Source organism: Fomitopsis serialis, assembly GCF_022376445.1.
Source record: "Fomitopsis serialis strain Sig1Antser10 chromosome Unknown B0H18scaffold_43, whole genome shotgun sequence".
Classification (NCBI taxonomy): Eukaryota; Fungi; Basidiomycota; class Agaricomycetes; order Polyporales; family Fomitopsidaceae; genus Fomitopsis; species Fomitopsis serialis.
In genome coordinates, this window is record NW_025955003.1 from 268,727 (window position 1) to 295,982 (window position 27,256).

Sequence of the window (27,256 nt, forward strand, 5' to 3'; positions counted from 1 at the left end):
CTCTCGTTGGCGCTCCGTTACCTCATGTATGTGGTAACGCAGCGACCAGTGCTCCCCTTGGCAGCGCTGGCCGAGACTCGCCGCATGGCTCTGAGTGGCACTGCTTCATGGCTCGGAGACCTTCGGTATGCTTTGCAACAGCTACCAGTCCCTGTCGACTTCCCGTTGCCAGAAGCCTTAACATCGGATGTTGTCAAGAAATGTGCAGAAGAAATGCTCGCCTCCCTGAGGACTTACCTTACACGCGAAATTCAAGCATCCCAACGGCTATGTGTCCTGCGTGCGCGCCCAACGGGCGCAGGCGTCCTCACTCGGCGCAAATATCTCACGCTGGAAGGCCGTGACGCCCGAAAGGCAGTATGCAGGCTCTTCGCCTCCGACCACCCATTTGCGGTAGAACGTCTGCGACGACGGTCGCCGCCAATTCCACCCCACTGGCGAATTTGCAGATTCTGCCAAGGGCGAAACATGGTCGAGGACGAGGCACATGTGCTGATGCTATGTCATGCGGAGCCTCTTCGGTCACGACGCGCCGCTTTCATGCGGGCGGTTGACGTCGCTCTGCGCTCACAGAAACGAGCATTGCCGGAGCAGTCCCCCTTGCATTCCTCAATGCGGTGATTGCGGAGGAGTGCACGGAGCAGATCGCCGCAAAATACATTCTTGACGTGTTCCAATGCTGTGACGCCGTCCCCATCCTGGTGGTCACCAGCGTGGAGCAATTCCACTCTTACGCCATGCGGTGAGCGGGCCAGCGCTGTCCCCTGCGTGCGTCTATATCACCGCAGCCGCTTGCTCTACGCCCACGACGGCGGTGTCATCAATACCAAAGTCATTGTGTGTTATGACCAGGTCGGGCGTGTCCAGCCCCTACTATGCCAATAGGGGGCCTCGCGTGCCCTCCGCATGATCGCGGACGGCAGTAGCGCTACCATATGGTACCACCTGGACCATGGTGAGTTATGTTAGTGCGATGGGGAACCACCACTAACGCCTGGAGGTTTTTCGAAGCTTTTTCCTACCAGGTTTTAGCCATGGATCCTGCCATGCTGCAAGGCAGATGAGCCGGGGTGTTTGTGAATTATCGAGTAGTATTGCAATCGTGCGATAGTAGGTGCTGGATATCCCGATCGGGAAGTAGTGTACACGGGTCTATGGAGTATGGGGGTTGTCATGTAAATAGAGAGCGTTGTCACACGTGGCGAGCCTTATGGCACGCAGACGTGAGGACTAAATGGAATCCCCTCCTCCTCCTCCTCCTCCCGACTTGGTTGCTTACCTAATCGAAACCTCTTGCGGGATGACATTGACACGAATGTGACCCTGTCATGGGCGAACGGGCAGCCGGAAAGAAACGCATATGCATGAGTGGGAAGTGCATTATTAGTGACACATTGCGATTAGGACGGTCGTGTAGGTAAGGACTGCAGCACAGACACTGCATCAACTTTTGTGTGAGCAACCCAGCCGAGTTGCACGCAGTACGCAGAAGCAGCGCATCTATGCCTCGATGAACTTCTTGACGTGCTGCAGCCAGCCGACATACTCCTACAGAAAAGCAAATGGCCATCAGCATCTGCCATACATACGCCATGACAGGACGTACCTTCTGCTCTTTGAACTCAGAATACTCCGGGATGAACGTGGACAGCTCCTCGTCAATACCGCGCTCCCGCAGCCAGTGCTCGAACTCCTCCTGCACGGTGACATCGAGCGTGTCGAATTGTGGGCCGATGTACAGGCCGCGACGCTTCCAGTCCGCCTCCGCCGTCAGCTCCGTGCCGACAGCAGCGTCCTTATAGAAGGAGATGTTGTCGACCAGGAACGCGCCCTCCTGGCAGAGCGCGTCGACGTTGACCGCACCGTCCGCACCCGCCTGTGACCAGCGGCATTAGAGAAGGGACAGCCCATGTCGGGTGACCTGGGTGCGCACCTTTGTGATGGAGATGGAGCAGCGAATGGGGTAGGAGTGGATGGGCTGCTCTTCTGGCGTTTGCTCACCCTCCTCACCCTGCTCGAACTCGGATTCCTGCTCGTTCTGAATGTCCGCAATCGAGAACATCAGCCGGATGCTAGCAGGCAAGGCGTCAGCGCGCGCAAGCCAGCGGATCGCCACGCATGACGCACGTCTCGTTACCAAACTTCCGCCTCAGCGCAACCTCGTCATTCCCGGCGGTGTCCTCGATCTACGTCGACAGGGATGAGACCCGGCGGGTGCATTGCATACGAAGATGACACGCACCTCCCAGACACCCTTCGCCTTGAACGCGCGCAAGAAATCAGGCTCGGCCTCGGCAGCGCTGTCCTTCTCGTACTGCAACTCCTCCCCGAGCTTCTGCGACAGCGCGACGTCAGCTGCCACAACGCACGCGTCAGCACCGCCACACCCCACGCCGTCAGCGCAAGCCCAGAACGACTCACCAGCACCCTCGCCAAACCTGCGCGCAGACACCGAGAACGCCCTTGACGCAACCGGACCGGCACGAGCAGCGAAGACGGGGAGAGCGGCGCGCGACACAGCGCGCGCGGCGCCGTGCACAGCGAAGGCACGGCTGGAGGAGAGCGAGATGTGGCGGAGGGCACGGATGGCAGACATGGTGGTGGTGATGGGCTGGGAGGAGAACGTTTACGTGTGCGTCGAAAACTGGAGGTGCGCCGCGGCGAGAGCTGGCCCGGGAGAAACGGCGCTTGCCACGTGCAGTGTCCGGATTTGGGCGCGGTGTTTGCCAAGAGCCTTAGAAACAAACAAACGCTCTCTCAGAGTCTCTGTTCGTCCGTGTCTGGTGCCGTCTAGGCCAGCTATCGAAATGCTTCCGTTGGTCGAATGTCGATACATAGTCATCTCATTCAAAGCTAGTCATATTATCCACCACGGGGATATGCCTCGACTGGACGAGAGCTCGATGACACGGCGGAGCACTCAGGCTGCTGAGTTACGATAATCGAGTAAGAGCCGAAACCAGTGTCCAAAGCAAGACGAATGCAATATCGCAGCATATACAGTGCACTTCTGAGTAACGGCTGACACACAAAGGTATAGTATGATACATATCATAACGGATACAACGTAACAGTTGTTCGAGAGGACAAACGCCGACGCAAAGATCATTGCTTGTATTCCCAGCGACGTCTGGTCAAGACGGCAGTCGCTCCAGCGATATGGAAGAGGGTCGTCCCAAGAAGCTGCCATTCCACCTTATCGGTCCATGCCAGGCTGGGATCAATCTGACCCACCTTCAGGTCTGTTGGCGTTACGGAATGAGTGCAACCATTCAGAACCCGAAGGCCAAACAACGGACGGATCGAACAGACACGGAGAATATGGCGCATCGACCGCAAGCCTGAGGGTACTCACACTTTCGAATGACGCTCCCGATCCCAAGCAACACCGAAGACGTCAGCTGCAGCTTCGCCATCGTGTCCAGAAGCCAGTCGCTGCGCCCGGTCCTGCGCTGCCGAGCGAGCACGAGCGCTGCGACCCAGGAGAAGACATCCGTAGTGACGACGAAGGTCGTCACAGGCAGGAACAAAGGCGACTGAGATGGGCATGGCCTGGAGCCGAAGACCATCGGCACGACATAGAAGAAAGCGGGCAGGCTGGAGGCGGCGAGGCCCGCTAGGATGCCCTGGGTCGCGATACTTGGAGAACCAGGAGGAATCAACGAGGTGCCCTAGAGTTGATGGAACATATCATCATCACTCGATACACACACGCCAAGCAGCGAAGTCTTTGGACGCACCTGGTAGGCAGCTATGATCGGCGAAAGCGCGAGTCCTCCGCGGAGAAGCATGGCTCCGGAGACCCGGGCGTTCTCCCAGGTAGACGGCATATTCTGGTCGCTGGCGGGTATCTGCACAACGCTTGGTGTGTTCTGCTGGACGGTGCAGTAGAGGTCGTCGAGCGTAGAGGGCTGCAGCTGCCGCCTTGCCCACAGGTCGCTCCGACTGACGTCGACGGTGACCTTCCGGTGGCCCCCGACACCATCACGGTCCGAAGTACCCACGTACGTACTGCACGTCAGTCCCGTAATGTTCGCGACAGATCCGAACCAGCGGGGATGCAATTGACACAATCCCTCTTACGAGCGAGCGTACACGCCGAAAGTTGATGGAGTCGCAGCATGAGTTGGCCGGTCGAAGCATACTTACGCCGAGGTGCCAGATGGAGACTAGTAGTAGCCAGCAGCCACAGATCGGATCGCTACCGGACTGGGCGCCTGCGCAGAATTCAAGTGGGCAACTGCCGAGCATACATCGCCTGGCATTGATCGCGACCGCTGTGCCACACAATTTCACTGTCAATATCCTCCAGTCATGCAGTCCAGGGTCGTGGCCTGGCATCACGTTCCTTAGACGTCATCCGCGAGAAGCATGCTAAGGTCATAGGACGTGGTAGGTTCCTTTACCATAAGCGGCTGCCCACCAGCTGCGTGAGGCAGAGGGACGGGAAGCACATGCAGCTGTCTATACTCATAGCCGTTATCATCCAGCCACATCGCCCTCGCGAAGTGCTATTTCTGCACAGGCTCCAGCGCGCGGCGGTCACAGTAGAAAATTTTCGTGGCGAACTACACCTGTATAGGCCTTATTATTGTCTGTTCCGTCCGGCGGTGGCGGCGGCACAGTCAGACATTGAATCCGCCGCCAGAGTGTCCTGAGGCCACATATCAGACACACAATCGACAGAACTGTGATTGGAGACAGACACTCTCATGAAAATTTTCGATAAATATCGACATCCATTCATCTGTTCAAGTACAGGCACATATTTAGTTTTACACGCTTTCAAGAAGCACGACCAATCGACGAGCGAGATACCATAACGAGTTTGTAGCGAGAGCGAGGACCACGAGGCACGACTATCAGGACAGGAGATGGGTTCAATCTATGTAAGCTACATGGCATGGCCACCGGTGCCCGGGATCCTACTGCGCACATTTGGCTCACCAAGAGGATCAACCACATGGAAGACCCTAATACTGGCTAAATGACACAACCAGGAGAATCCCTCAGGCAACGATGCCACACCATGAGTGTCCATCTCTGAGAGTTCTCGTACAAAGCCGAGTAGATGAAGATAGAGAAAAACGGACACGACGGACGGAGATGACGATGATACTAGTACAGTCGACCCTGAGGGCCTATCGCGGGAAGAGCTGTCCGACTGCTTGTCAGGCTTGACGAAGAACACGCTGGCCGCGTGCTGCATGACGCGCGTGGGCATGTACATGACCCGCAATTAGACGGCCACCATGGTTCTCGATGCGTCGCTCGCGTAGAGAGGAGCCGCATCGCCCTGGACAATACCCCGTGGGCCTTCGCCGTCCGCCTGCGGGTCCCCGGAATGCTTCGCCTTCTTTCCTCTTGCCCCGCCATCTTCACTGCTCTTCACGCGCGACCGCTTCTTGGTCTTGTTCGCGGCGTCGCCGTTCATCTCAGCAGGCGCGACAGTGGGAGTCTCCGGAGGCTTCGAGGTGGCAGATACAGCAGGCGGTGGCATCGTAGGAGGTGGGTACGGCATAGGCGGGGCGCCGGGATATGCTCCATACGGTGAGTAGACGGGATAGCCAGGATAGTATGGCGGATGAGGTACATGGCCGCCTTCGGGATGCGGCTGCCCATCGTGCGGAGGCGGGGCGTAGGGATGCGGCGGGTAGACGTAAGGATAGTAGCTCTCAGGGGGCACAGGCACAGAGTATGGCGAGGGCGGCGGGGCGGACGTTTCACCTTCATCGCGCACAGACTGGATGAGTACAAAGGTGAGCCTGTGGGATAGGGTATGGAAGGCATACCGTTCGAGGGCGATTCACCCGACTTCTCCTTGCGCTTGTACGGGCCACGCTTGACGCCCTTCTTGCGCTCCTTGCGGACGCCGTCGATGCAGCTGTCCGCAATGCCATACTTGACGCAACGCTCGCAGGGACGCGCCTCGTCGCAGCGTTTGCAGGCGGTCGCGCAGTTCGTGCACTATACGACCATGAGCGGTGATCGACACGCCACAAGTGGAAGATACGTACCGCCATCTTTACTTGTTTACGCTTCTGCCGCACCGGGACCGGTGTGGGCTGCATCTGAGGCGGATATGGAGGAAAGCCTTCGAGGGAACGTCAGTAACTAGGTAGCCAGGCAAGCTGACTCATCACATCACCTTGTCCAGGCGGAGGGGCAGGATAGGCATAGACCATACCCGGAGGCGGGGGCGGGAGCGCCATGAAGTACGGAGGGGGCGGCGGGGCGCCGTTCGCAGCGTTGGGGTCGTGGCTGCCGTCGGGGACGGCGGCGTAGGTATAATAAGGGGGGTAGGGGACGGGCGGGGGATACTGGCCGCCGTACTGCTGGGAGGATAGGAGACTATGGGATGTGGCTGAAGGTGCTCTGGGGCCCCGGGGTTGGAGGACTTCGCCGGCTCGCTCGCCATGTCGGCGGGTGGTGCTGGCGAGGTGGGGGCTCGGCCGGCGGGGCGGGGGCGGGGGGCGGTTATTTTTCTGGGACTCTGCAGACATTGGGGCGGGCTGTTAGCACGAGTCTGCGGGCGAGGGAGAGGGCCCGAGGACCAGGAGCGGAGAACATGAGGAAGTTGCTCACTCCGACTCAAATCTCGTTCCCGATCTCGTCGCCGCTCAGAACTCACCGACTCACTCCTCCCTCTCCGTTTCTGTTCCGTTTCAACTGCCTTCCGTCTCCGCAGCCCGTCGGTCCGTGCCCTCGTATGCTTGGATAGGCTGCAGTCCGGATTCTGGACGAGAGCGTGCTGAGCAATCCGACGTGCGCGAGGGTTTGATGGTCAAAGGCGCAAAGAAGGGTGCACGTGTCGCAGGCTGTGAGCCAAACTTTGTTCTCGCCACATCCGTGGGCGCTACTCGGGCGCGTCTCTCCTCGACGGCGGGCCCATGCTCGACGTCCGCGGCGGGCACGATGAAGGGGATCGCAGCGAGCGAGCCTGGGAAGCCAGCAACGTGTCGGCGCTGCGAACATCACCGGGGCGTCACGCTCATGTGGACCCACAACCACAACTCGCATTCTCCGCCTCAAGAGTCTGTGCTCCGCGGTGCACGGCCATTTAATCGTGGCACTCCCAGATCTTCTCAGTCAGTGTTGCACCTTCCATCATCTTTGTTCACATCTCTATTCAAGACTTCGGCACCATTGCGCCAGGATCTGGCATTCAGTTGAATTTCCTCGGGCGAATGGCTGGGGCATGCCAGGCTGTCAGCGCTTCGAATCTGCGTCTTGAAGGGTCATATTTCTTGGCAATTCACACGTAAGGACCTCAATCCAAACGGGGACCCATTCCTGCCTTCTCAATGGCTTCCCATTCCTGACAATCTCGTTCGATGGACAGCTTCACGCCCTCGCGAGCATGTCTGAGTCGGAGCGTTGATGACTTACATGTGCCTACTTGCTACGGTCTAGGAACCCACTGGCAACACTATGGAACCCAACGAATCCGCCTTGCACCGTAGCGATTCCTGCTTCAACGTTCTTTCATTCATAGTCGTGCTTTCAGTGCAACAATGATATAACTCGAGCGCAATAATTATTTCAACTCTATCTCTGCTATCATATCTCTATCTCGTATAAGAATTGAGGACAGGTCTACGGATGAACTTGGTATCAACAGACAGACTGAGGCCCCACATTTATATGGAGCTCTCCATCCACCTTACTAGTTTGTTTAGAACCGTCCTACTCTATGGCTTACGTCGGTACTAGTGGTCGCGGGCGCTTGGATCCCATGCGTTCCGTACCGATGCGATCTTATATTTACACTCAGACCAAGTCACCGCGCCGCCGTCACCCAAGCAGCTTGAACTCGTCTCTACTAGCCAGTGTTGAACAACCCCCATACAATGATCGCTCTCTACGCTATGATACACTATAATGACATGATCAGCTATAGAGCCAATAGCGCGCCGTGCTATCTACCGGCATACTATGTGCTCCCAGAAGGCATCCAGTGAGTGAGATACCTTGCTGTCACTACAGGCCGCTGACAGACGATAGTCATTCCACCGGCTCCTGCTTCTAAGGTATGTAAGTTATCGGCAGCGTCCCGTCATGTTCCCATAGGTCCAATCGATGGTATCTCATCCCAGCCAGTTCAGAACGCCCACAAACAAGATATCCCCGTTTGACCAAGATATCGGCCACGGAGTCATTCCCAGGCAACAGTGCGACACGCAGAGTGATGCACTCCAGTGCAGGGGACTGACTGTAAGGCCCCTCGGCGACTGTCAGCTTGAAAGACTTGCGACCTTGGTGGGTGTTGTAGCCCTGCGTTCGTTGGTGAGGATAACGTGTGTACACTGTAGTGAGACTCGTACGTCTAACCGCGCCCGATACCAGAAGGTGTACCATTTGCTCCCGGGATATGCGTCTTCAGGCTCCGCGATAACCGGAAGGCCGATATACACCGACGTCTAGAGGCCATCAAGATCTGCGGTACCTCTGACGATCTACAGTACGCACCATACGTTCACTTCGCTGCTCGTAGGTCGCATCGGGGAGAGGTATGATCATACCCTCAACCATGAACTCGCCCACCCACGGGACAACCTGCAGCCTCACGGGCTGTCCATCTGTGATCCGCTTGGCGAGCACGACGTACGTCCGCAGCAAGGCTCCGTTCTGCTCGTAAGTCCTTACAAATGCTGGCACTCTGTCCTTAATCGCAGCACTAACCACAGTCGTCGAGAGCAGCACCCGCTCTACAGTGGCGTCCATCCACTCGCTGAACCCCCGAGGAAGCTAGGGTAGGGTCGATGTGTCCCGGCATGACGATGCGCCAGTTGCACCTGAGCTGGCTCTCGGTGAAGTATCGAACGCGGACTCTGCAGGGATGTCCCACCTTGACACATGCTCGTCAGATCCAACGTATGTGGCACCAATACAGAGCTCGGAGATGGTACCCACGGATATGGGTACGATGCGGTCTTCCAAGACTGTTGGGATGGCGTATTCCGGAGCGATGGATTCTAACTTGCTTAGCAGATCTAAATTGTCGATGTTCGCTCCCCATTCGAGGTTCCTGACCAAGTCTTTCGTCCAGTGCGGTGGCGTATGTACGCTGATGAGGCCAGGATCCGAGTTAGTGGCCATAGCGAAGTAAAATCAAGGGGACAGTGCGACAGTCGTCGAGCAATGACGGCATATCGCTCTTTATACGTCTCGAAGAGAGCTTTGGCCGTTCCAATCACTATGAGACGCGTACCGCGTTTGTTGCACGAGTCTCGAGGCATACGCGTGCCCAGCTACTATAGTGTTCTCAGTGGGCTACATTGTTCTCCTTGTTCGGACCTGGCAACCGCCCGCTCTGCTGCAACTGTCAAAACCCATGCAAGCTTTTATCCGCCGGTCGACGACGGAAATGGAGGGTCAATGCATGCGTGCACTGTGTGCATCGGCGAGACAAACGCATTCCGAATTCGCATCTCTCGTAGTGGCGATATGCCATCAGCGCCTATTTGCCTTGAGCAAACGCACCAGCGAGCCTCGTCTGCGCTGCCCAACATGTTGGATGCAATGTATCGGGGATGGTGTAGAAAAGGCCTACAATACAGCCAGAACAGTCTATGGATCGGCAACACGTTCTAAGTCCCTGTATACACCCACGCACACGCCTGATACGTACGTACCAGGCGCAGCTTCTCAAGGCTAGAGGACACACCGCGCTTGTATGAGAATTCAACAATCGAGATCAGCAAAAAAAAACAAATCAAGTCCGTCATATGGATTCACATGTATGCCGTTGAGAATTGTATGATGCAAGATTGAGCATGACGAGACAACAGCAGAGCAATTCAAGCAAAAGAACGTAGCTCGGATTAGAGCTTGGCGAGGATCAGCCCAAGGACAACTACGATGATAGTGGAGGGCGCGGTCAGGACACAGTACGACCAGAAGATCGTTTTGCTGAGGAGACGCTCGAAAGCGTCGCCCGACGCAGCCTGTGTGATCTGCGCAAGCGTGAGCGCAGGCGGCGACGCGATCAGGAGCACGTTCGACACGATGAATACAGGGCTATCAAATAATCAGCAGCAGGCCTCGAGAAGGAACGGGAAGGAAACGCACTCTTGGAAAAGCCGCTGTAGGTCGTACTTCGCCGCGACTGCTATGAGTGGCACGAGCAGTATCGGCGTGATCACCATCCTCGCCAGCACTGCCACAAGGACCGTCTTCGTCTCCCCGGGCGCGCCTGATTCCCCTCTCCACTCTTCTTCCGGCTAAACGCCTTGCGTATCCGTTCGCGCGAGCGTGCTGCCCAGCTCGGCTTGCGGCCCGAGACTTATGCGTAGGGAGCTGCTCGTCCTGTTGGCGCTTATCGGGTGGGGTGTAGAAGTATACGCCGAGGACAACGAGCGTGAGGGGGATGGAGCAATTACCGGCTTGGGTGAGCGCGCCTGTGATGGGTGGGACGTGGTCCTCGATGAACACCTGTAGCGGTGTGATGCACGCGACGATGATGGAGGCGAGCGCGGCCCACAAAGGGACGGTCATGAAATCGCAGAACCCTGCCCAGGCTTTGCGGATGCGGTTCCAGACGCGTCGCGAGCGCGAGTCCGGGACCGAGGCCTCCAGCTCTGGGACCACATCTCCCAGAGGAGATCTACATTGGTCCGTTCGCCCTCGCTGGCGTACAAGGAAGGTGTGCCGGATGTCGATGCCTGGGGTTGGGGCGATATGGATCGTGAGCTTGGCAAAGACTTGGGCTCCTCGATGACGCGAACGTGCGTAAGGGTCTTCGCGTCGTCAGAGTCAGTCAGGGAAGATGGTTCACGACGCAGGGTATGATCAGCTTCCATCGAACTGGTATGCGCGTTGTCATTCTGCCCGACGGGAGAATTCGCCGGGGCGTCTGGTATAGCCTCTGGATCCGCATCCGCCAAGAGCCTGACACCGTAACTCCATCGTACCTAAATGGAACCAGTTGTGAGGATAAAAGATAGGAATGCGCAGCATGTCATACGTACAATCATGCCCAGGGTAGAGTATAGCACGAGATAAGTCAATGCTCTGCCCAACATATCGCTTTGGGTGTCATCGTCTCCCCACTTGAGATTGGGGACGGTGACGACGAGACTTTGCATCAAGGCGATTGGGAGCGTATTCGAGTTCATGAACATAGCGGCTGCGATCGCAAAGTTCCTGCATTGCGACGAGCCAGTCAGCATACAGTGCTCGGATAGGTAAGCCACAACCAACGAGATCGAGTACAGATTAGCATTTGATGGGCAAGTCAAAAATGCCTCTGATCTGCTCCCGCGACGAGATAAGGTGCCAGAGATGGACCGCGATGCCATCTTATCATATCAGATATGCCTCGGATCAGTGGAACGCCAAAACGTTTGAGGGTACGCCACAGGCGAGCGAATCCCTGGCGATCCTGGGCTTCTCGGCGATCCTGGGCTCGGCACCGTACCGAGGACGCCAAGGACCTCGGGTAGTGGATGAAGTCTGCCAAGCGACTGCGCGGCCCCGCTGAAACGGATCCGGATTGGAGTACACTCACCTCTGCGACTTCTTGAGCTTGAGCATCCATGCCAGCAAATACGCGACCGCCATCGAAACCAGAGTCACTATGATGAAAACGATAGGGATGACCCATAGTTGGGCCAGCTTGGCTGCATTGCACTCAGACATTGCCACGACCTGAGTGGCCGCTGTAACGTACCTGGTGTGAGGAAGAAAGCAACTTTTGAAAAGAGCAACGCCGGCGTGAACAAGGAGACATTGACGCGGTTGATTTGCTATTGCAGCATGGCTGTCAGTAGACAGTCATGTATCCGCCGATATGGCACACCTTCTGCGTCTTCTTGTCGAGAATGCCCTGGACAGCCAGTATCCATCCAGCAAAGCAGATGATGAAGACTTCGAGGATAGACTGCGGGCCTAGTCAGCATCCGCTCCGTTCGCGGTGAGCCCAAGGACATACCTCAAAGACAACCAGGACAAGCGGGCCGATAGGGGAGGAGGCCATGACCGGTGGGAGAGGGCGCTGCCCGGGGTGGGTAGCGAATGAATGACTAGAGGGCGCTGCCCCGGGGGATGAGGAAGGAGGGAATGAAGAGAGGGCTCGCTCACTCGATGCGTCATTTGTAGGGTTGCGATCGCTTCTTCCGCTTAGGCCACGATGTTCCCATATTCGGCTTCCCTCTCTTCCCCGCTGCCCGTGGCGCGCGAAGCTTCTTTCTCTCGTCGCCGAGTATCCGCAGCCGCCCAGCACACCGTACGCGGCGCTGCCGAGCCTACCACCCTTGTCGCTCGACTCGGATTGGACATCTTCCCGCTTAGTCCTACCATGTCGAGTGTTGTCCGTAATACAGCCGAGAACACGTCGTCTACGCCCAGACGTACATTCATAACTGGCATTCATGCGGCGTGGGGCACAAGCTGTAGGCGCAACAGGGTGCGATGGCGAAGGCGGGCCGCCCGCTGTGGGTATTCTGTTTACTACAATTGAAGCTCTTAGCAAGTAACGAACCTTCGTGAGTACATTTCCCTTCGGGATATCGATGACCATTGCCAAAATCGGGCGTTTGAATTTGCGCAGCCAGAGAAGCGGCATTTCACAGGAATTTGCCGAGGCATGTCCATTCAGTCGTCGGGATACGAAGTATCGAGCGAGAGAACTGGTAGGACTCATCGATCCTTTTAGAATAGAGCAGCTGACCGGATCGTGTCATGGCCACCATTATGAGCTGTTCTAGATTCTGTGCTTTCGAGGAGCAGCAACGCTTCCGTCTAGTGAGCTGTTTCCAGTGGTTCCACTGAGCCACTCGAGTTTCTCGTCGACATGAGAGACATGCGTTTGGGGCGCCTTCTATGATGTGTGAGCATACGGTCGTTGTGCATGGAGTACAATGGTAGAATACAGATAATTGAGAGCCACCGATGCCCCTTCGTCATGGTGCGCTTTTCTGAGCTGCTCGAGTTCTCGTCGACTTGAGAGACCTGTGTTTGGGGTGCCTTCTGTATTGATCGAGACCGCCCTGCAGTTCCGAGACGGATACCCGATCAAAGACAATACAGTAGCGGGTGCTCTCAGATATGGCCACTCGCATACTGCAGCCAGAGGGCGAGGCATCTCGAAAACAAAATCCGTGTTAGCTGTCGTCGACATGAGAGAACCGGTGTTTGGGGGCACCTTCTACATTCATTCTGCATCCAGTTCGTTCTTCGTGGCCAAAAAAGAGGATTCGGAGGAATTTACAGGCGGTGCTTCATGGATCCTACGCGTTTTCGCGCAAGGTGAGCTGTGCAAGTTTGCCGGCCTTAGAACTACTAACTACTGGCCGTATTAGTGGTACGCTAGATCCGATCGGTATGAGCGCTTGAATGAGTGGCAACCCGGATACGGCCGCGACGACGTCGACTCGGACATCCGTTGGTGATCATAAGCGGCTCGAGGTGCTGTTATACCCTCAGACTAGCGTTGCACCCCAACGCTTCCCACAGTCAGACGACTTTGAGCCGGAACAATCCTCAGTCGAAGAGGTGAGTAATGGCTTTGTGCGTGTGAGCGCTACGCATGCTGAAGAATCACAGTGGCCGCCGCTATTTGTCAGGTGCAGCGCACGAATATGTCCGTCTGCACCCGTACATAATGAAGAAATGCACCCGTATTCGCGTTGCGTCAGAGCTGACGCGCTGGCGTCTCCTAGATTTCTCAAAATAAGGGAAATCCAATCACTGCCAATAGGTGGGTAGTTTGGCATTCGACGCACGGACCCACCTCATTGGACAGGTCGAGTCAATTCCCACTCACTGCAGCGATTAGAGGCTCAAGCTTCATATATTTCTCCCTGGACGTAGAACATCCGGTTCATCGAATGCAGCGAAGTCTTATGCTGTAAGTGATTTAAGCGGTCCTTTACAAATTGCCAGATCCAATTGATTTCGCAAGGTATAGAGCGCCCCACTGCGAGCGGCAGCGGAGGACGTGTTCGGTACCTGTTTAGTACCGATGCATTCTTGCATCCGAGTCGGAGACAGCGTTTCTCAAGGCTGGTGCCCAGGCTGCAGACGGTATCAGTAGCTTGTCCCGCGAAGAACCGTTGCCCAACATCTATTCGCTTTGACACAAGACGCCTTACTAACAGCATAGTATGCCCTGCCAAGCTCCCGTGGGTCCTATCGATGGCCTGCAAATGGATGGCAGCTCGGGACGCTCGCAGACTGGGTTGTCCATGTGCAGGACCCATTTGACCAATGCATTGGCTACCGAGGGGCTGCCGGAGAAGAGAGCGCAATCTTGGCACAGTTCAGCGCTGGATATTGAGCGTAAAGACTGTCAGTAGCCGTCAGGCCTTGCGCCTGTGCGGCCGCCCGGGAAGTCGAAGACATATGTCAGGATACGGTGAGTGCGTTTCCGGGGGTATCCGTACGTGGTACCAGAACGTGTACTATTTACTCCCTACGTATGTGTTTGTAGGAGACTGCAATACATTGACGTCTGGAGGACGTGAAGATCCACAGTGGTGTCTCGCTGCCAATTGAAAGAATATGGTACGCACCACTCAATTGCTCCATTGCTTGTACGCCGCATCAGAAAGAGGTATAATCACACCCACGATCTCGAACTCTCCCACGAAGCGCACCACCTGCAACCGCAGTGCGACTTGGACACGCCTCGTTCAACATCTACAATACATTTGACCAGCACGATCATGTACGTTCACAGGACAAATTCATTCTCGCGACTTCACTTGGCATCCCAGACTCGGAGAACTCTCCACGGCGTGGAACTGTATTAGCCCGGACCGCGGCCGTGGATATTATGTCCCTCGCTATTAGTTCTCTTCCATCCATACCGGCGGCCCCATCGCGAAAGATGCTCCGGCCATAGCCGCCCACTGGACTCCATTGGAGAAACTCGTGAGGCTCGCTAATGGGCTGTTGACAGCATCGCGAAAGATGCTCCGGCCATAGCCGCCCACTGGACTCCATTGGAGAAACTCGTGAGGCTCGCTAATGGGCTGTTGACAGCAGCCCGATCGCAAGCATCTAACCATATCAGGAAGGGTTTGCGCTGTTACGAAGCCCTGGGGATAACAGTTGCGGTTGCGAACTTAGCAGTAAATTGGTTGTCGGAATAAAACAATACATTGCAGTATAACACTATCTACTCGTATTCGCCCGTCAGCACCGCGTGTAGTTCGTCGTCCCAAAGATCATTCAACCAATAGCTTTCCGGGATCTCGAGGGCATTGTATTCGGTGAGCGACGCGTGCATAACCGGACCTCCATGCACTGGCGCGAGGTCAACAGGTCGCGCGATGTTTCTTAACGGGACGACCTCACCCGCGCGCTGGACAGCTCCCCATGCATCCACGTAACGACGTCGCTGCACCTTGTACATGAGTATGTCGGCAGTCTTGCAGGGCAGCCCGTGCTCGTCCAGGTCAGCAAAGACGAAATCTTGGATGTAGACAAGCGGTGTCTGCAGCCACGCAGGGAGAACCCGACCTTTGCGAGGGATTGGCTCGAAGACGATGCGGACTTGCGCGATTAGAGATCCTGCATCGCCAGTTAGTATGAGTCGGCGCGCGAGGAATTTCTACCCACCATTCTGCCGAGGCTGGCCGTCCGCTGTCAAGCTGTCGACGAGGACAGCATCGCACATGCCCCATGGGTATGTAGCATCTGGTGGCATCGCGCGCAGTGTCTCGGGTTCCAAACGGGCAGCCTCGTCGTAGACGGAAAGCAACTGGATCCGATACGTGTTCCATACGTGCACGTCATCGAATCCAGCATCGTAAGAGTTGAGAGACCATCGAATCGCACCCTGTCGACTGTCCATGTCGAACCCTTGGACATAATCGGCGACGGCGGCACGAAAGTCCGGGAGTTGGTAGATGGTCGGTATCTCGCCGATGGAGTGTGTCGCGGACGGTTTTTTTGTAAGGTGGAACGCAACATTGGAGTTGTCTGGAACGAGGGACCCCGTCGCGAAGAGATTGCGTGGTGCTCGCGGGCCGCGAATGCAGCGCTCGGCGCCGGTTCCAGGCAACGCGTTCGCCACCCACGTACGCGCAACACCGACGGAGGCTGCATTGTGGATATCGACGTCGTCCATCATGGCGTCATCAGGAAACGTGTTGTGCAGCGAGGCACCGTTCGCCTTGAAGAGTGAATAGATCTCGAACATGCGCATTTTCTCAACGCGGTCCAGATGGCGCGCGCACTGCTGCCCATAATCGCTCCGTCTGCGACTCGTGAACATGTTGAAAGGTTTCTTCGCCTCGGTACGAAGTAGATGTTCGACGGCGTCGCAGCTCCATTGAGGGAGGGTGCCGTGAGAGATGATCGCAGGGATGAAGTTGGATAGTAATTCTAACTTAGGGATGTGCCAGTGGTCCAATGTACCACGTCCGCCCTCGTCCGCGATCGCCTGCTTGCTGTCGTGGAAGTCACGTAAGTTTGTCGCCATGTGAGCCAGAGAGGACGGCGTATGCCGTGGTCTTTGAGCCGCAAGGAGGAACTCCATGATCGCGCGAATTGCGCGCATGAATCCGGGCGTGACGGCGCCTTGAATAGCGACGACGGTGCTGCGCATGATCTCCCGATGCATGCGCCCCGTCATCTGCTTTGCGTCGGAGACACGTCGCAGCCCAGCGTAACCTATGCGCTTGTGTCGCGCGTCAAAGCGACGATCGAGTTCAGCAGGCCCAACATGGATTAGGCATGCCTTGAGGATATGGTCCCAGAAGAACTTGTAGTCCGAGTGAAGGAGATCGGGGACGCAAAAGAGAGACGGGTCAGTCAGGGGGTAGTCGCGCCACCACGGTTTGTGCACGCCGCTGAGCCCCTCTTTGCTGCACTCCGTTTGGAAATCGTGTAGCCGCCACGGATCAACCCTCTGCGCGACGTCATAGATAGCACGCAGAGTATGGGCCTTCGTACGTCGCGGATGTTGGACGCCGTCGCCGAACTGTTTAGTTCTGGCGATAGACATGGGTGACGCAGAGGGACTAACCGCAGCCATGGACAGCTGTTCAAGAAGATCGCCTGACATAGCGACGACGGGAGGAAAGACGAGGCGTACGTTTCCAAAACCGTCGGCCATCTCCTTCCCCTTCCTAGCAGCCTCTTTTAACGAGGCCGTTATGATGTCCATGGCCTCGTGAAGGATGCGATTGGTACACACCAAGCAGCTCTTTCTCACGCATAGTCATCCTATGGCCGACGCGCAGTCTCGTGGAACACCATCGCGGTAGCCTACGGCGGCCGACGACTCGGCCAATAGGATGATGATCCATGAGCCGAGGTGCAACTTTTGTATGGTGGATCAGTAGTAATACGTGAATGCTGTAACAATTTGCGGGGTACTCGGATACCAATGTTTTGATGAAATGGGCGTCGGCCGCCGAGGCTAACGTGTCGGCTGGCCTATTGAAGGAGGACAGCCGCCTTGGACGGGCCCCACCATCTTGCGTATTGGTGGGCGTCGCTCTGAATATTACAGCGCGGTGAGGAATGGGCCGCTGGTAGGCTTCAGCTTGGCTGCGTCGGGTGCCGTCTTGTGTGCGTCGCCCGGACTACCGTGGAGATGGACTGGGATGCATCTGCTGGGCAGGCATAGATGTCAAGAAAATATCAAGCTGCTGTATACCAATCTTGCTCACCCCCGCAATGGTGGTCGAAGGGGGTCGTCATCTAACGCGGTGAGGCGTCGCCGTCTTGCCGGGTAGCGTCGTCTATCGCGGCGTTGAGCTCGAATGTCGGTTGGATCGGCTAGGTGGCCAGTGGAGTGGGCTAGATGAATGGAATGTTTGATTGAAGAACAAAAAATGATGAGCATAAGTCCTACCCACCCTCCCGGTGGCGGTGGAAGGGAGTCATTGTATAACGCGGTGAGGCGTCACCGTCTTGGAGCACGGCCTTGTCTATCGCAGCGTTCAGTCCGATAACGCATACGTCGGCTGGACAAACAATGAAATCGGCTGGATACGTTCGAAAGCTTACTAGGTAATACGGAATAGTGCGTACAAGCTCGAGTTTTCCGCTCGGTCGAGGCAGAAGTGAATCGGTGGCTAACGCGGTGAAGTCTCACCGTCTTGCAAGCAACGTTGCATCCGCCGGCTCGAATGTGGGTGGGATCGGCTGAATAGTTGATGGTGTTGGCTGAATGGATTGAGTTGCTGGTTGAATGACGCTAGTATGGAGTAACGAGTTTTCCTCGCCCACACGGTGGCGGTGGAAGGCTGTCGTTGTCCAACGCGGTGAGACCTCACCGTCCTGTTCGTCCTGAATCATCTAAAGCGGTCAGCTCCTCATCGATCTATATCTAAGCAGCCTAAAACAATCGCATTGAGACGGTACAGGTACGAGGAAATACAAGACGGGAATTCAGCGTCGCAACGAGTCTTCATACAACGTCAACAAGGTGGTGTCCCTCAAAAAGTCCTTCGAGACCCATACATCGAAATCTTCGCTGGTGTCCCTCCAGTGAATGAAATACTCCCACTTGCCATTGACGTTTCGTTTGTCGAGTATGTGCTCGACCGCGCTATCCATATAGATGGGGAGGGCCTCCAGGCACTTCACGTCCGTCCAGGCCAGTTCGCTGTTCGACCGAGGCTGCCAGCCTTCCCAGCTCACCCAGAACCTCCACTGTTTCTTCTCATTTTGGTAGGCTAACTCGATGGCTTGAACCTTGTACCACTCGCGGTTGTTCTTGACTTCGACCGGCCCCGGACCTGCGTCAGAGTCTGGAGGGTGGTAAGTGAATGAGTTAAATCAACAGGCACACGAGAAAATGGTCAAACTCTACATACCTGAAGAAGGCTCGGAACTGGACGCCACAGAGGGTGCTCTCGACGGGCCGGACTGAGGAGGAGGAGTGGCTGGCGGAGAAGGTGTCTGCCTGGGACTGGCCTGTCCGCCTTGGTTCGTCTCGACGACTTGCTTGCCCTTCTGCGAGTGCTTCTTTTGAAGGCTCATCATCTTCAGTCGGTATGGATGGGGGGGGCGTGGTATCTGTCTCTGCGAGACGCCGTCACCGTCTGAGGGTAGGTTCGGTTCCCCATCAATGGCTCCGGGCTCCGGAGCTCCACCGCCCGTCTTGACCGCCAGGGAGGCTGTTGGGGCCTCAGCGGGCCTCCCGTCGGCAGGGTAGAGACGGGAGGGTCCAGCTGAGGGGCCAGCTTGACCAGTAGGCCCACCCGGCGCGCTGGCCTCCAGGGCAGCGGTCATCTTCTTCGGCGGGTACAAGGCGATGGGAGCAGGGCGGGGCGAGAGCGCCCTGCGTAGTCAATCGACGGACGCGATACGTTGTCGTCCGAGGCGTGGGCCGTCCTGGGCACTGGGACGGGACCGATGGGAGGAGGGCGGGGTCGGTTGCGACCCGCGTAGTCGACGGGCCCTCGCGGCGCGCTGACGTCCGGCGCGGAGACCGTCCTCGTCGCTGGGACGAGACCGACCGGAGCAAGGCGGGGTCGGTTGCGACCCGCATAGTCGATGGGCCCTTGCGGCGCGCCGACGTCCGAGGCGGGGACCGTCCTCGTCTCTGGGACGAGACTGACGGGAGCGAGACGGGGTCGGTTGCGACCCGCGTAGTCGATGGCCCTTGCGGCGCGCCGACGTCCGAGGCGGGGACCGTCCTCGTCGCTGGGATCAGACCGACCGGAGCAAGGCGGGGTCGGTTGTGACCCGCGTAGTCGATCGGTCCTCGCGGCACGCTGACTTCCGAGGCGGGGACCGTCGTCGTCTCTGGGACGACACTCACGGGAGCAAGACGGGGTCGGTTGCGACCCGCGTAGTCGATCGGCACTCGGGGCGCGCTGACGTCCGAGGCGGGGATTGTCGTCGTCTCTGGGACGAGACTGACGGGAGCAAGACGGGGTCGGTTGCGACCCGCGTAGTCGATCGGCCCTTGTGGCGCGCCGACGTCCGAGGCGGGGACCGTCCTCGTCGCTGGGACGAGACTGATGGGAGCAAGGCGGGGTCGGTTGCGACCCGCATAGTCGATCGCCTCACGAGGCGCGGCGGCCTGCGGTGCGGCGGTCCTGTCTTGCGCTATGACACCAATGGGAGCAAGACGGGGACGCTCGGGCCCGAGATAATCTTTGCCCGTCCCAGACCCCTTTCTTGTGCCTGAGCCGGGGCGGTCTAGGCGCGGATTGTCAAAGCGAGCAAAACAAGCAGGTTAGACATTGTCAATGTATTGGGTGATACCCGAAGGATTCACAACTCACCTATGATACGGGCCCGCTTGAATTCAGCGCCCGGAGCTGAGGAACTTGGGGAGGAAGGTCGCTTGCCGGACATCTGCTAAGGAGATTCTGTTCGTTTTAAAGCGGTTCCAGAACGTCCACATGTTATTACTTACCACTGATCTGACGATAACGTGCTACGAAGGCTACTGAGACCGCAGTACACTGCAGTAAAAGACGAAACAAGACCAGGCGACGGTCAGCCACCCATCAATCTGACGCGTCACAGCTCACGTGGCAAGCCACAGAACGGAGGTTCGACACGTGATGCCGATCACCTCGATCAAACTCAGACGAACCGCTTGTGGACTGGCCTGTTTCGTCCTACTTCCTTTCATACGCATCTCTGCCAGCCACTCTCACCTCTCTCTCGTCTCGCACTCCCGTCTTGCTTCCATGTCTTGCCCCACGTTCGACTTCAGCGACCCGTCCAAGGCGCGCAAAACGATGCAGCGCTTTGCAGCGCACCTCAAGGCCGCGGTGAACGCGTCGCCTGCCGACCTTCTGGACCTCACCAAGAAAGTGGGGAAGATTCTGGTAAGTAAACATGCATTATACTCGAATAATGACAACCGACGCGTCTTGAAGTACGACAACTGCGACGCGATTGTCACTGCTGCAAGAGGTGGCGCGCTAATGCCGAGGATCGTCGGATACGCGTACGAGGAGTACATCGGCCAGCTCGACTTCTTCCTGGCCAACATCAAGGAGGACGACGACCGCGATGTGGGGAGTGCCTCCCACATAGGCCCGGACAGTACGTATATCGCTTATTTTGGGCTATCTGGTCAGTGCCGTTCCCTCCGAGCACATTGACAGCCTTCGCTATTCCTTCCGATACCCCATCTCTACTGTACTTGATGGACTTCGCGCGATTTCGCATTACTTACCATATATAGCAAGTACCTACTATTAGTCAGCTTCGGCGGCATACAGTGCCACGAAGACTTGTACATACGTTAGTTCTCCCCCCTCCGAATCTAGGCAACTACGAGCACAGCTCGTCTCGCTGCTATCACATTTTCTGGAGTTGGGGGGCATCTCCCCGAGTTGGTCATTAGCGACCTAGTCGGGCCATCGAGAATCATTCGGACGGAAGTAGTGCCACGTAGTTGGGGCAACACCAGTACTACGAGATCAGGGCAAGTCGGAAGGAGTACAGGTTAGGCCAAGGACTCGCGGAACGAGCTTAGGAACCAGCGGAAGAAGAATACGAACCAGCGGAAGGAAGACAGGATCCAGCAAAACGAGGACAGCGACCTGCGGAACGAGCTTAGCGACTAAGGAACAGAGCTGGCCTACTCCGCAACGAGCCGAGCGACTACGAGAGTTCATGATAGGACGTCGGAACGGGTACAAGGAGACAGAACGAGAACGAGAACACGGAACGAGCACGAGATTGAACGCGGTACGACTCGGAGCCGTTGACTAGAAGCGAGGTTGAGGATACGAAGCACGGAAGAGGCGAGGGAGCAGCGGAACGAGTCAGGACTCAGGATGACAGCTGTAGACGAGGCCTGGAGGACCGAGGATAGGGACAGCGAGCCAGAGGTTTGGCAACGAGGTCCGTCTTTGGCACTACTCCCCTCCGAGATGCATATTCCCCCGTTTCAACACACCCTCCCTTCATCCTGGAAGCCATGGATTGGCCCGCCCCTCGAACATCGCGCCCGGGGGTACTACACTCCCGAGCTACACAACTGGAGCCCACCGCGAGGGGTGGTACCCTGTTCCCGCTTCCTCCGCTCAGCCTTTGGCTTCGCGTCATCATGCGTACACCACGGGCGAGCTGATTTTCACCCCTTCCACCATCTTTTCACTCCATTGCCCACAGAACTGGTATTGCCGATGCGCCATGCAGACTTAGCTGCGGCTCGAAGCGAGACATCGAATGTACACGTCAGGCCTGTCATGGAGGCAGCGACTCGGACTGCTCAATACGACGGTGTATTCATGCAAACAGCAGAACACCCCCATGTTGTCGAGGCGGCAGCTTACAGTCGATCGAGGACAGCGGACGCACAGCAGGCTTCTGCGCGCTCAGGTTCTCACCGAGGGGCCCATGGAGGAGTTGCCGCGGAAATGGCGAGGACGCGCACAGACGTAGCCGGGCAATCTCAGGCTATCGTTCACATAGACACGCTTACCGGACGAGAGGGATCGGGCGACAGCCCGAGCACTTACGAGCGAGCGATTAGACCCGGAGGCACTACGGTGACTAGGTCATGTATTCGGGGAGTCAATACGAGCGGTACACTACGGGCATCGGCAACCACATCGGGTGACGGCTCGTGCCATGCGGTCGACGAGTCCTTCCTTGAGACGCGGCGCCTGACAGCTAGGTCATCCGGGCGAGTCGACGAGCGCGGGGAGGTAGAGCGGAATGGGTCGAGACGCAGTCAAACGGCGTTGGACCTTCGGGAGCAAACATCAGTCCCGCGACTCGGAGTCCGGAGCGAGCAGTAACGCACCCAGCCAGTGGATCCAAATGTCGACAATCCGAAGCGATGAATGGAGGGCAGGACGAGCAGGCGACTCTGCCTCCGCGACTGTCCTCGCATCTATCAAGCTTCTCCGACCGTGTCACGACGAGAGATGAGCGAGCGACCTTGTTCGGCGGAGCCAGTCAATCGAGCGCCGGCCTCGTGCTGCTCGAGACGGCAAGATGTACACGCACGCGGGGAGGCTCGACCTGCGAATCCTGGGGAATAGGAAGCTTCCAAGCACGCGAGCAGGGAAGTCATGCAACGGGGGCGGAGAGCAATATCGACATCAAGCACGAGACTATGTACGCGAGGGAGCAGAGTGAATGGATGGGAGTGCCTAGGGCGCAGGACGCGGACGTACAGGAGCATATTGTTGCAACGGAACAGGGGATCCGAGGAGTTCACGCGGTGACTATAGAGGAAGCACGACGGTCAGGACGAACACGATGCACTTTGACAGAGATTAGACTCACCAGCGAAATGGGTACGACGAGCGACATGTCCCCTACGGTGGTCAGTAGCCGGCAGGCGACCCCGTTCGGCGATTGTACTTGCTTCGACTCGAAAAGGTCGAGGAGGAACGGATGTGCCGCGCGTAGTCGACAAAGCGTGGACCTACGAGGGCTCGAGTATAAGCGACACCGGACGAGAAAACCACGGGAACACGGAGATACCTGGACGCGGCACAGACGGGGCGTCGAGCGGACGAGACGAGCCAGGGTCGCATGCGCAAGGCTTCCGGCGGACAGGACGCGCACATAAGGATCTAGTGGCGACGGGTATTGCGCAAGGCCGGGTTTTCGACGGCGAGCTAGGCCGTGATGAGAAGAGGATGGCGGGCGGTGAGGGTTCAAGCGCAGCCATTAGCGCGTGCAACAGGGAACAGAAGGAGGTCGGAGAGTTCTTGGCCGCGGCAAGACGAGTCTGCAAGTTCGGAGACAACTGGCTACATCAGCTAGCTGCGCAGGCGCCGCGGGTGTTCAGGCGAGTCGCCACGATAGTGCTAGAGGATAGGCGTACCGGGGGACCCCATACGACAAACCATTCACTCTCCTTGCAAGCCGAAGGCTTCATATCAGCTCCACGAGGTGCACCACGCGGGCAGACGGAGGCGACGCACGCATCAGACATTCGGCAAGATACCCCTAAGGCGGCATGGCGCGACGGCGGAAGGGCTTGATGCGTGTGAACAGCAGGAGCGACAGGCGGAGGAAGCGCAGGAGTTCAGACAGGTTGTATCTCGAGCGACAGATCTGACGACGCTCACCTATGGGATTTCCTCCACCGACTACGCGTACCCGGGACGTTCACTTCCCTCGGCGAGATCTGGCCTGCGTGTGCGGGAGCACGCGATGAAGGCGTTCGAGCTCGGAGTTGTTGACGACCTGGCGCTTTTGGGCACGCAGCGGAGCGGTGATGGACGCGACGGCGGCTGGGAGTGTGCTGACCTGGCGAGTGTTCGACAAGGCATCCTGTTCGCGATGGATGAGAGAGAGTGCGACGAGAGCTCGCGCGAGGATCACAAGCCGTTGCAGGCAGAGTCAGTGGAGAGAAGACTCAGGCGAGAGACGATCGCTCAAGCGCCCGAACCACGGTCTGCACAGCCTACCGGCGTCTCGCTGGTCGCTCGAGTCGAAGATTTGGCGCGTGTATTCTCGCACTCCCCGCATCTCCTCAATACTAGCAGTTTGCCCGCGTATTGTTCTGTTTGGCGAGGCGCAGAAGGAGCGACGGTTGAGGACCACCTCACTGCAAGATCGGACTCGGAGGGAGCAGCGTGCGAGACACACGAGCCCGCGCGTGCGAAGCGGACGGTGTTACCCTTAGCTGAAACAAACACTCAAGGCACAGACTGGAGGCGTATGGTTTCCGCGAGGCGTCTCAGCGGCTTGCCTGCATGTGGCGCCAGCTCGCGAGGTGCGAGACGACTGGCATCTGGCTACGACAATCGTCCAGCGAGAACGGACTCGGAAGGAACGACGGGCAAGCCGTACGAGCTCGGGTTTCAAGACCCATCCGACCTGGCTCGACGCGAATTAGAAGAGCGATACCCTGTTGGGCAGAGCGCGCGAGAACCTTCGCGAGGCGTTGCATCGATGAGCCGGGGCGGCTCGAGCTCGAGAGGACGGAGGGACGGGCAATTCTTAGCACCAGTGAGTTACTGGAGTATCTGTACAAGCACGAAGATCCAGCAGGTCCGGAGGACGATAAGGACACGACCAGAGGCCAGTCGGCGGGCTCGGCGATGGCGAGCGGAACGCTGCAAGGAAGACTCAGGCGAGCAGAGGCTCGGGCGGAGGGACTGGCGGCGGAGGCAAGCCGGAATTACGGTCGACAGCACGAGTCCTATGAGAGCTCGAGTGCAACTGGTACTACGTCAATAAACCTCTGGGACAGAGTGTTCACGAGAAGCTCGGGCTGCAGTGAGTACGTACGCACGGGGACTCATCGTGGAGAAGGCACTGTCGGGCGGTAGAGGTCGGGTCCATCGAATTCAACGCTAACTACGACAGGAGAACAATCGGAACCACTGCGGACGCGCGAGAGTCACGGCATACCTGTTCTCAAGCCACGGGAAGCGGGCTGATTGCGTCTGGTCAAACAAGACGCAAGGATGGACTGGAGAGCACGAGAGTCCAGCAGTCACGGGGAAGGAGTACGAGACGCGTCGGGACAATGGATCGCATGTCAGGACGGGCAACAGGAGATACGAGAGGACTGCGCGGAAGGAACGCGGACGTACAGATGCATGTCGATAATCAAGGCTGCCTGGCGATGGGCGAAACAATCAGCGACTACCAGCGAAACCCACGGCGCAGAGGAACGGCTGGCGAACTAGGTACGAGAGCGTGCGGACACGGAATGGACGGTTCTGGGTGAACGTGGTATCCAGCGCGGAGGGAACGGACGGAGCAGAGATAGAGGGCGGGAGAGACGAGACGGAGAGTCGAGTAGTTGCGAGGCCGGCAAGCGGAAGCGTCCTGGGTGCCGTGCACCGGAGGGAACGAAGAGAGGACGAACAGAACGAGAGGCGTCGGGACAATGGACTGCAGATCAGGACGAGCAACAGGAGCTACGGGAGGAGCGGGCGGAGGGAACACGGATGTTCAGGCGCATGGCGACGATAATCGAGGCGCCTGGCGATGGGCAAGACGATCAGCAGCTAGTGGAGGCACAGCGCGGAAGGAACGGCCAGCGAACCTAGTATCGAGACCGTGCGGGTGCGGAATGGGCGGATTCGGGGCTAGATGAACAGGGTACCAGCAGGAGGAACAGAGGACGTTGGGGACAGAGGACGGAAGCGAGAAGACGGACAGTCGAACCATGCCGAGCACGAGGCTCGAGGTTGACCCCTGCGGAGGAACGAGGCGAGACCGAAGGGTATGTGGAGTCCATAAGACAAGGGGCGGGAGAAGTAGATTGCCAGGATGTCGAGCGACAGGACGCAGACCAGACGCGCACGCCAGATGGTCAACGCGGATCAGGGACGAGAGCGGACGCGCCAGTATGACCCGTACGGCGAACGGTTCGATGTGGGTCGATGGGCTACAGGACACGAGGTGTAATACCGTCGAGAGCGAGCATGCCGAGGTCCGTGACGTGGACGAGGGCCTGTCGGAAGAGGCGGAGCTAGGTCGGAGAAGATCCAAGGCGACGACCGTCGCAGTGTATGGACCGGGCCTGCGCAGTTCACTACCGGCGACTAGTCTCTCAAGTCGTGGCGGGGTACGCGCTGGCTCACTTTTCTCGAGGTCAAACGGATACCGGTCTATCCAGCCTGTTCGCAGGTGGTACTATCGAGCGACAGGCGCTGCAGGAAGCGACGGGAGGTAGTCGAGCGATAGGAGTGGTTGTCACACGCCGCGACCTGTACAGCTCCGAGGCAACGAGGAGAGGAGGGGGACAACGCGGTGGCGAAGCAAGTGGAACGAGGGCTTGATACTAGAGGAAGGCGAACGAAGGCTGCACGAACCCGGGTCGCGAAGGAGCAGCGGATTGATCAGCAAAGCAGGGGGATCGCAGGCCGTGTACAGCGTCGGGGCCTGGGTTGATGCGGAGGGAAGTGTTCAGTCGCCTTGTATCAGCGTGGCGAGCCAGGGCATTTCAAGACGAGTCAAGGAGACTCCGAGCCGTTAGCGAGCGCACTGGGTGTAGGACGGCGGCATACGCCATGGGACCTCAAGTCCAACCCGAAGCATCGTTGCGAAGCGATGAGGCGAGGTCCGCGAGGGAACAGCCAGTCGGAACGCTAGCCAGCGAGAAGGGAGGAGCAGGTCTCAGATCATGACGGACGCGTGCGTCGAGAGCGAGCTGAACGAGCGCCCAAAGGGGACGCGATGGCGAGAAACGGTAGTCCAGCGAATGAGTCCAGTGAGTCTGACAACAAGCGGCTGGGACTGACGGTGCGGAGAGGTGGACGGTTGCGGACTGAGCGAACCGTCCGCGAGAGGCATCAGATGAGGACCACCTGAGCAAAGGTGGATGCAAGGAGACACGAGGTCTGGAGCCGAGTGGGGAGCAAGCCAAATCGAAGCAGGAAGACCACTGCAGTACTAC

The 27,256-nt window shown here is 57.7% G+C and overlaps 7 protein-coding genes across 7 annotated transcripts; all 7 read right to left on the reverse strand.

Moving 5' to 3' along the window:
• Positions 1-1,010: 1,010 nt before the first annotated feature.
• Positions 1,011-2,596, reverse strand: B0H18DRAFT_1177500 (mitochondrial glycoprotein; the record flags this gene model as incomplete). The annotated part of the gene is made up of 6 exons (XM_048035941.1): positions 1,011-1,548; positions 1,607-1,876; positions 1,934-2,072; positions 2,128-2,186; positions 2,243-2,355; positions 2,428-2,596. 6 exons carry the CDS (start codon positions 2,594-2,596, stop codon positions 1,501-1,503), a joined length of 798 nt encoding a protein of 265 aa, XP_047892318.1. The 3' UTR covers positions 1,011-1,500.
• A 75-nt stretch (positions 2,597-2,671) lies between these two features.
• Positions 2,672-4,145, reverse strand: B0H18DRAFT_1013451 (uncharacterized protein). Its single transcript, XM_048029102.1, has 3 exons — positions 3,741-4,145; positions 3,356-3,671; positions 2,672-3,242 (listed from the first exon to the last, which is right to left on the reverse strand). Exons 1-3 carry the CDS (start codon positions 3,828-3,830, stop codon positions 3,106-3,108), a joined length of 543 nt encoding a protein of 180 aa, XP_047892319.1. The 5' UTR covers positions 3,831-4,145; the 3' UTR covers positions 2,672-3,105.
• Positions 4,146-5,239: 1,094 nt separating this feature from the next.
• Positions 5,240-6,503, reverse strand: B0H18DRAFT_955661 (uncharacterized protein; the record flags this gene model as incomplete). Its single annotated transcript, XM_048042376.1, has 4 exons — positions 5,240-5,727; positions 5,793-5,967; positions 6,018-6,094; positions 6,149-6,503. 4 exons carry the CDS (start codon positions 6,501-6,503, stop codon positions 5,240-5,242), a joined length of 1,095 nt encoding a protein of 364 aa, XP_047892320.1.
• A 162-nt stretch (positions 6,504-6,665) lies between these two features.
• B0H18DRAFT_1120162 (uncharacterized protein) lies at positions 6,666-9,099 on the reverse strand (the record flags this gene model as incomplete). Its single annotated transcript, XM_048034064.1, has 5 exons — positions 6,666-6,940; positions 8,214-8,274; positions 8,325-8,420; positions 8,470-8,708; positions 8,796-9,099. 5 exons carry the CDS (start codon positions 9,097-9,099, stop codon positions 6,666-6,668), a joined length of 975 nt encoding a protein of 324 aa, XP_047892321.1.
• A 260-nt stretch (positions 9,100-9,359) lies between these two features.
• Positions 9,360-12,051, reverse strand: B0H18DRAFT_1013472 (auxin efflux carrier). Its single transcript, XM_048029103.1, has 9 exons — positions 11,933-12,051; positions 11,801-11,881; positions 11,672-11,747; positions 11,510-11,621; positions 10,971-11,145; positions 10,639-10,913; positions 10,286-10,606; positions 10,072-10,206; positions 9,360-10,020 (listed from the first exon to the last, which is right to left on the reverse strand). Exons 1-9 carry the CDS (start codon positions 11,975-11,977, stop codon positions 9,825-9,827), a joined length of 1,416 nt encoding a protein of 471 aa, XP_047892322.1. The 5' UTR covers positions 11,978-12,051; the 3' UTR covers positions 9,360-9,824.
• Positions 12,052-15,121: 3,070 nt separating this feature from the next.
• Positions 15,122-17,140, reverse strand: B0H18DRAFT_878205 (uncharacterized protein; the record flags this gene model as incomplete). Its single annotated transcript, XM_048040609.1, has 3 exons — positions 15,122-15,516; positions 15,565-16,809; positions 16,882-17,140. Coding segments are annotated over 3 exons (1,899 nt in total), but the record flags the coding sequence as incomplete, so codon positions are not given.
• Positions 17,141-18,348: 1,208 nt separating this feature from the next.
• B0H18DRAFT_1120165 (uncharacterized protein) lies at positions 18,349-20,268 on the reverse strand (the record flags this gene model as incomplete). The annotated part of the gene is made up of 4 exons (XM_048034065.1): positions 18,349-18,710; positions 18,777-19,243; positions 19,305-20,109; positions 20,196-20,268. 4 exons carry the CDS (start codon positions 20,266-20,268, stop codon positions 18,349-18,351), a joined length of 1,707 nt encoding a protein of 568 aa, XP_047892324.1.
• Positions 20,269-27,256: the final 6,988 nt, after the last annotated feature.

Bases quoted from the DNA above. Each gene is read 5' to 3' on its own strand.
- B0H18DRAFT_1013451 (XM_048029102.1), bottom strand. From the start codon at position 3,830: ATGCCGTCTACCTGGGAGAACGCCCGGGTCTCCGGAGCCATGCTTCTC. The intron at 3,672-3,740 runs GTGCGTCCAAAG...CATCAACTCTAG, and splicing joins CGATCATAGCTGCCTACCAG to GGCACCTCGTTGATTCCTCC. The intron at 3,243-3,355 runs GTGAGTACCCTC...TAACGCCAACAG, and splicing joins CGGGAGCGTCATTCGAAAGT to ACCTGAAGGTGGGTCAGATT.
- B0H18DRAFT_1013472 (XM_048029103.1), bottom strand. From the start codon at position 11,977: ATGGCCTCCTCCCCTATCGGCCCGCTTGTCCTGGTTGTCTTTGAG. The intron at 11,882-11,932 runs GTATGTCCTTGG...CTAGGCCCGCAG, and splicing joins TTGTCCTGGTTGTCTTTGAG to TCTATCCTCGAAGTCTTCAT. The intron at 10,607-10,638 runs GTACGCCAGCGA...GGACCAATGTAG, and splicing joins ACATCCGGCACACCTTCCTT to ATCTCCTCTGGGAGATGTGG.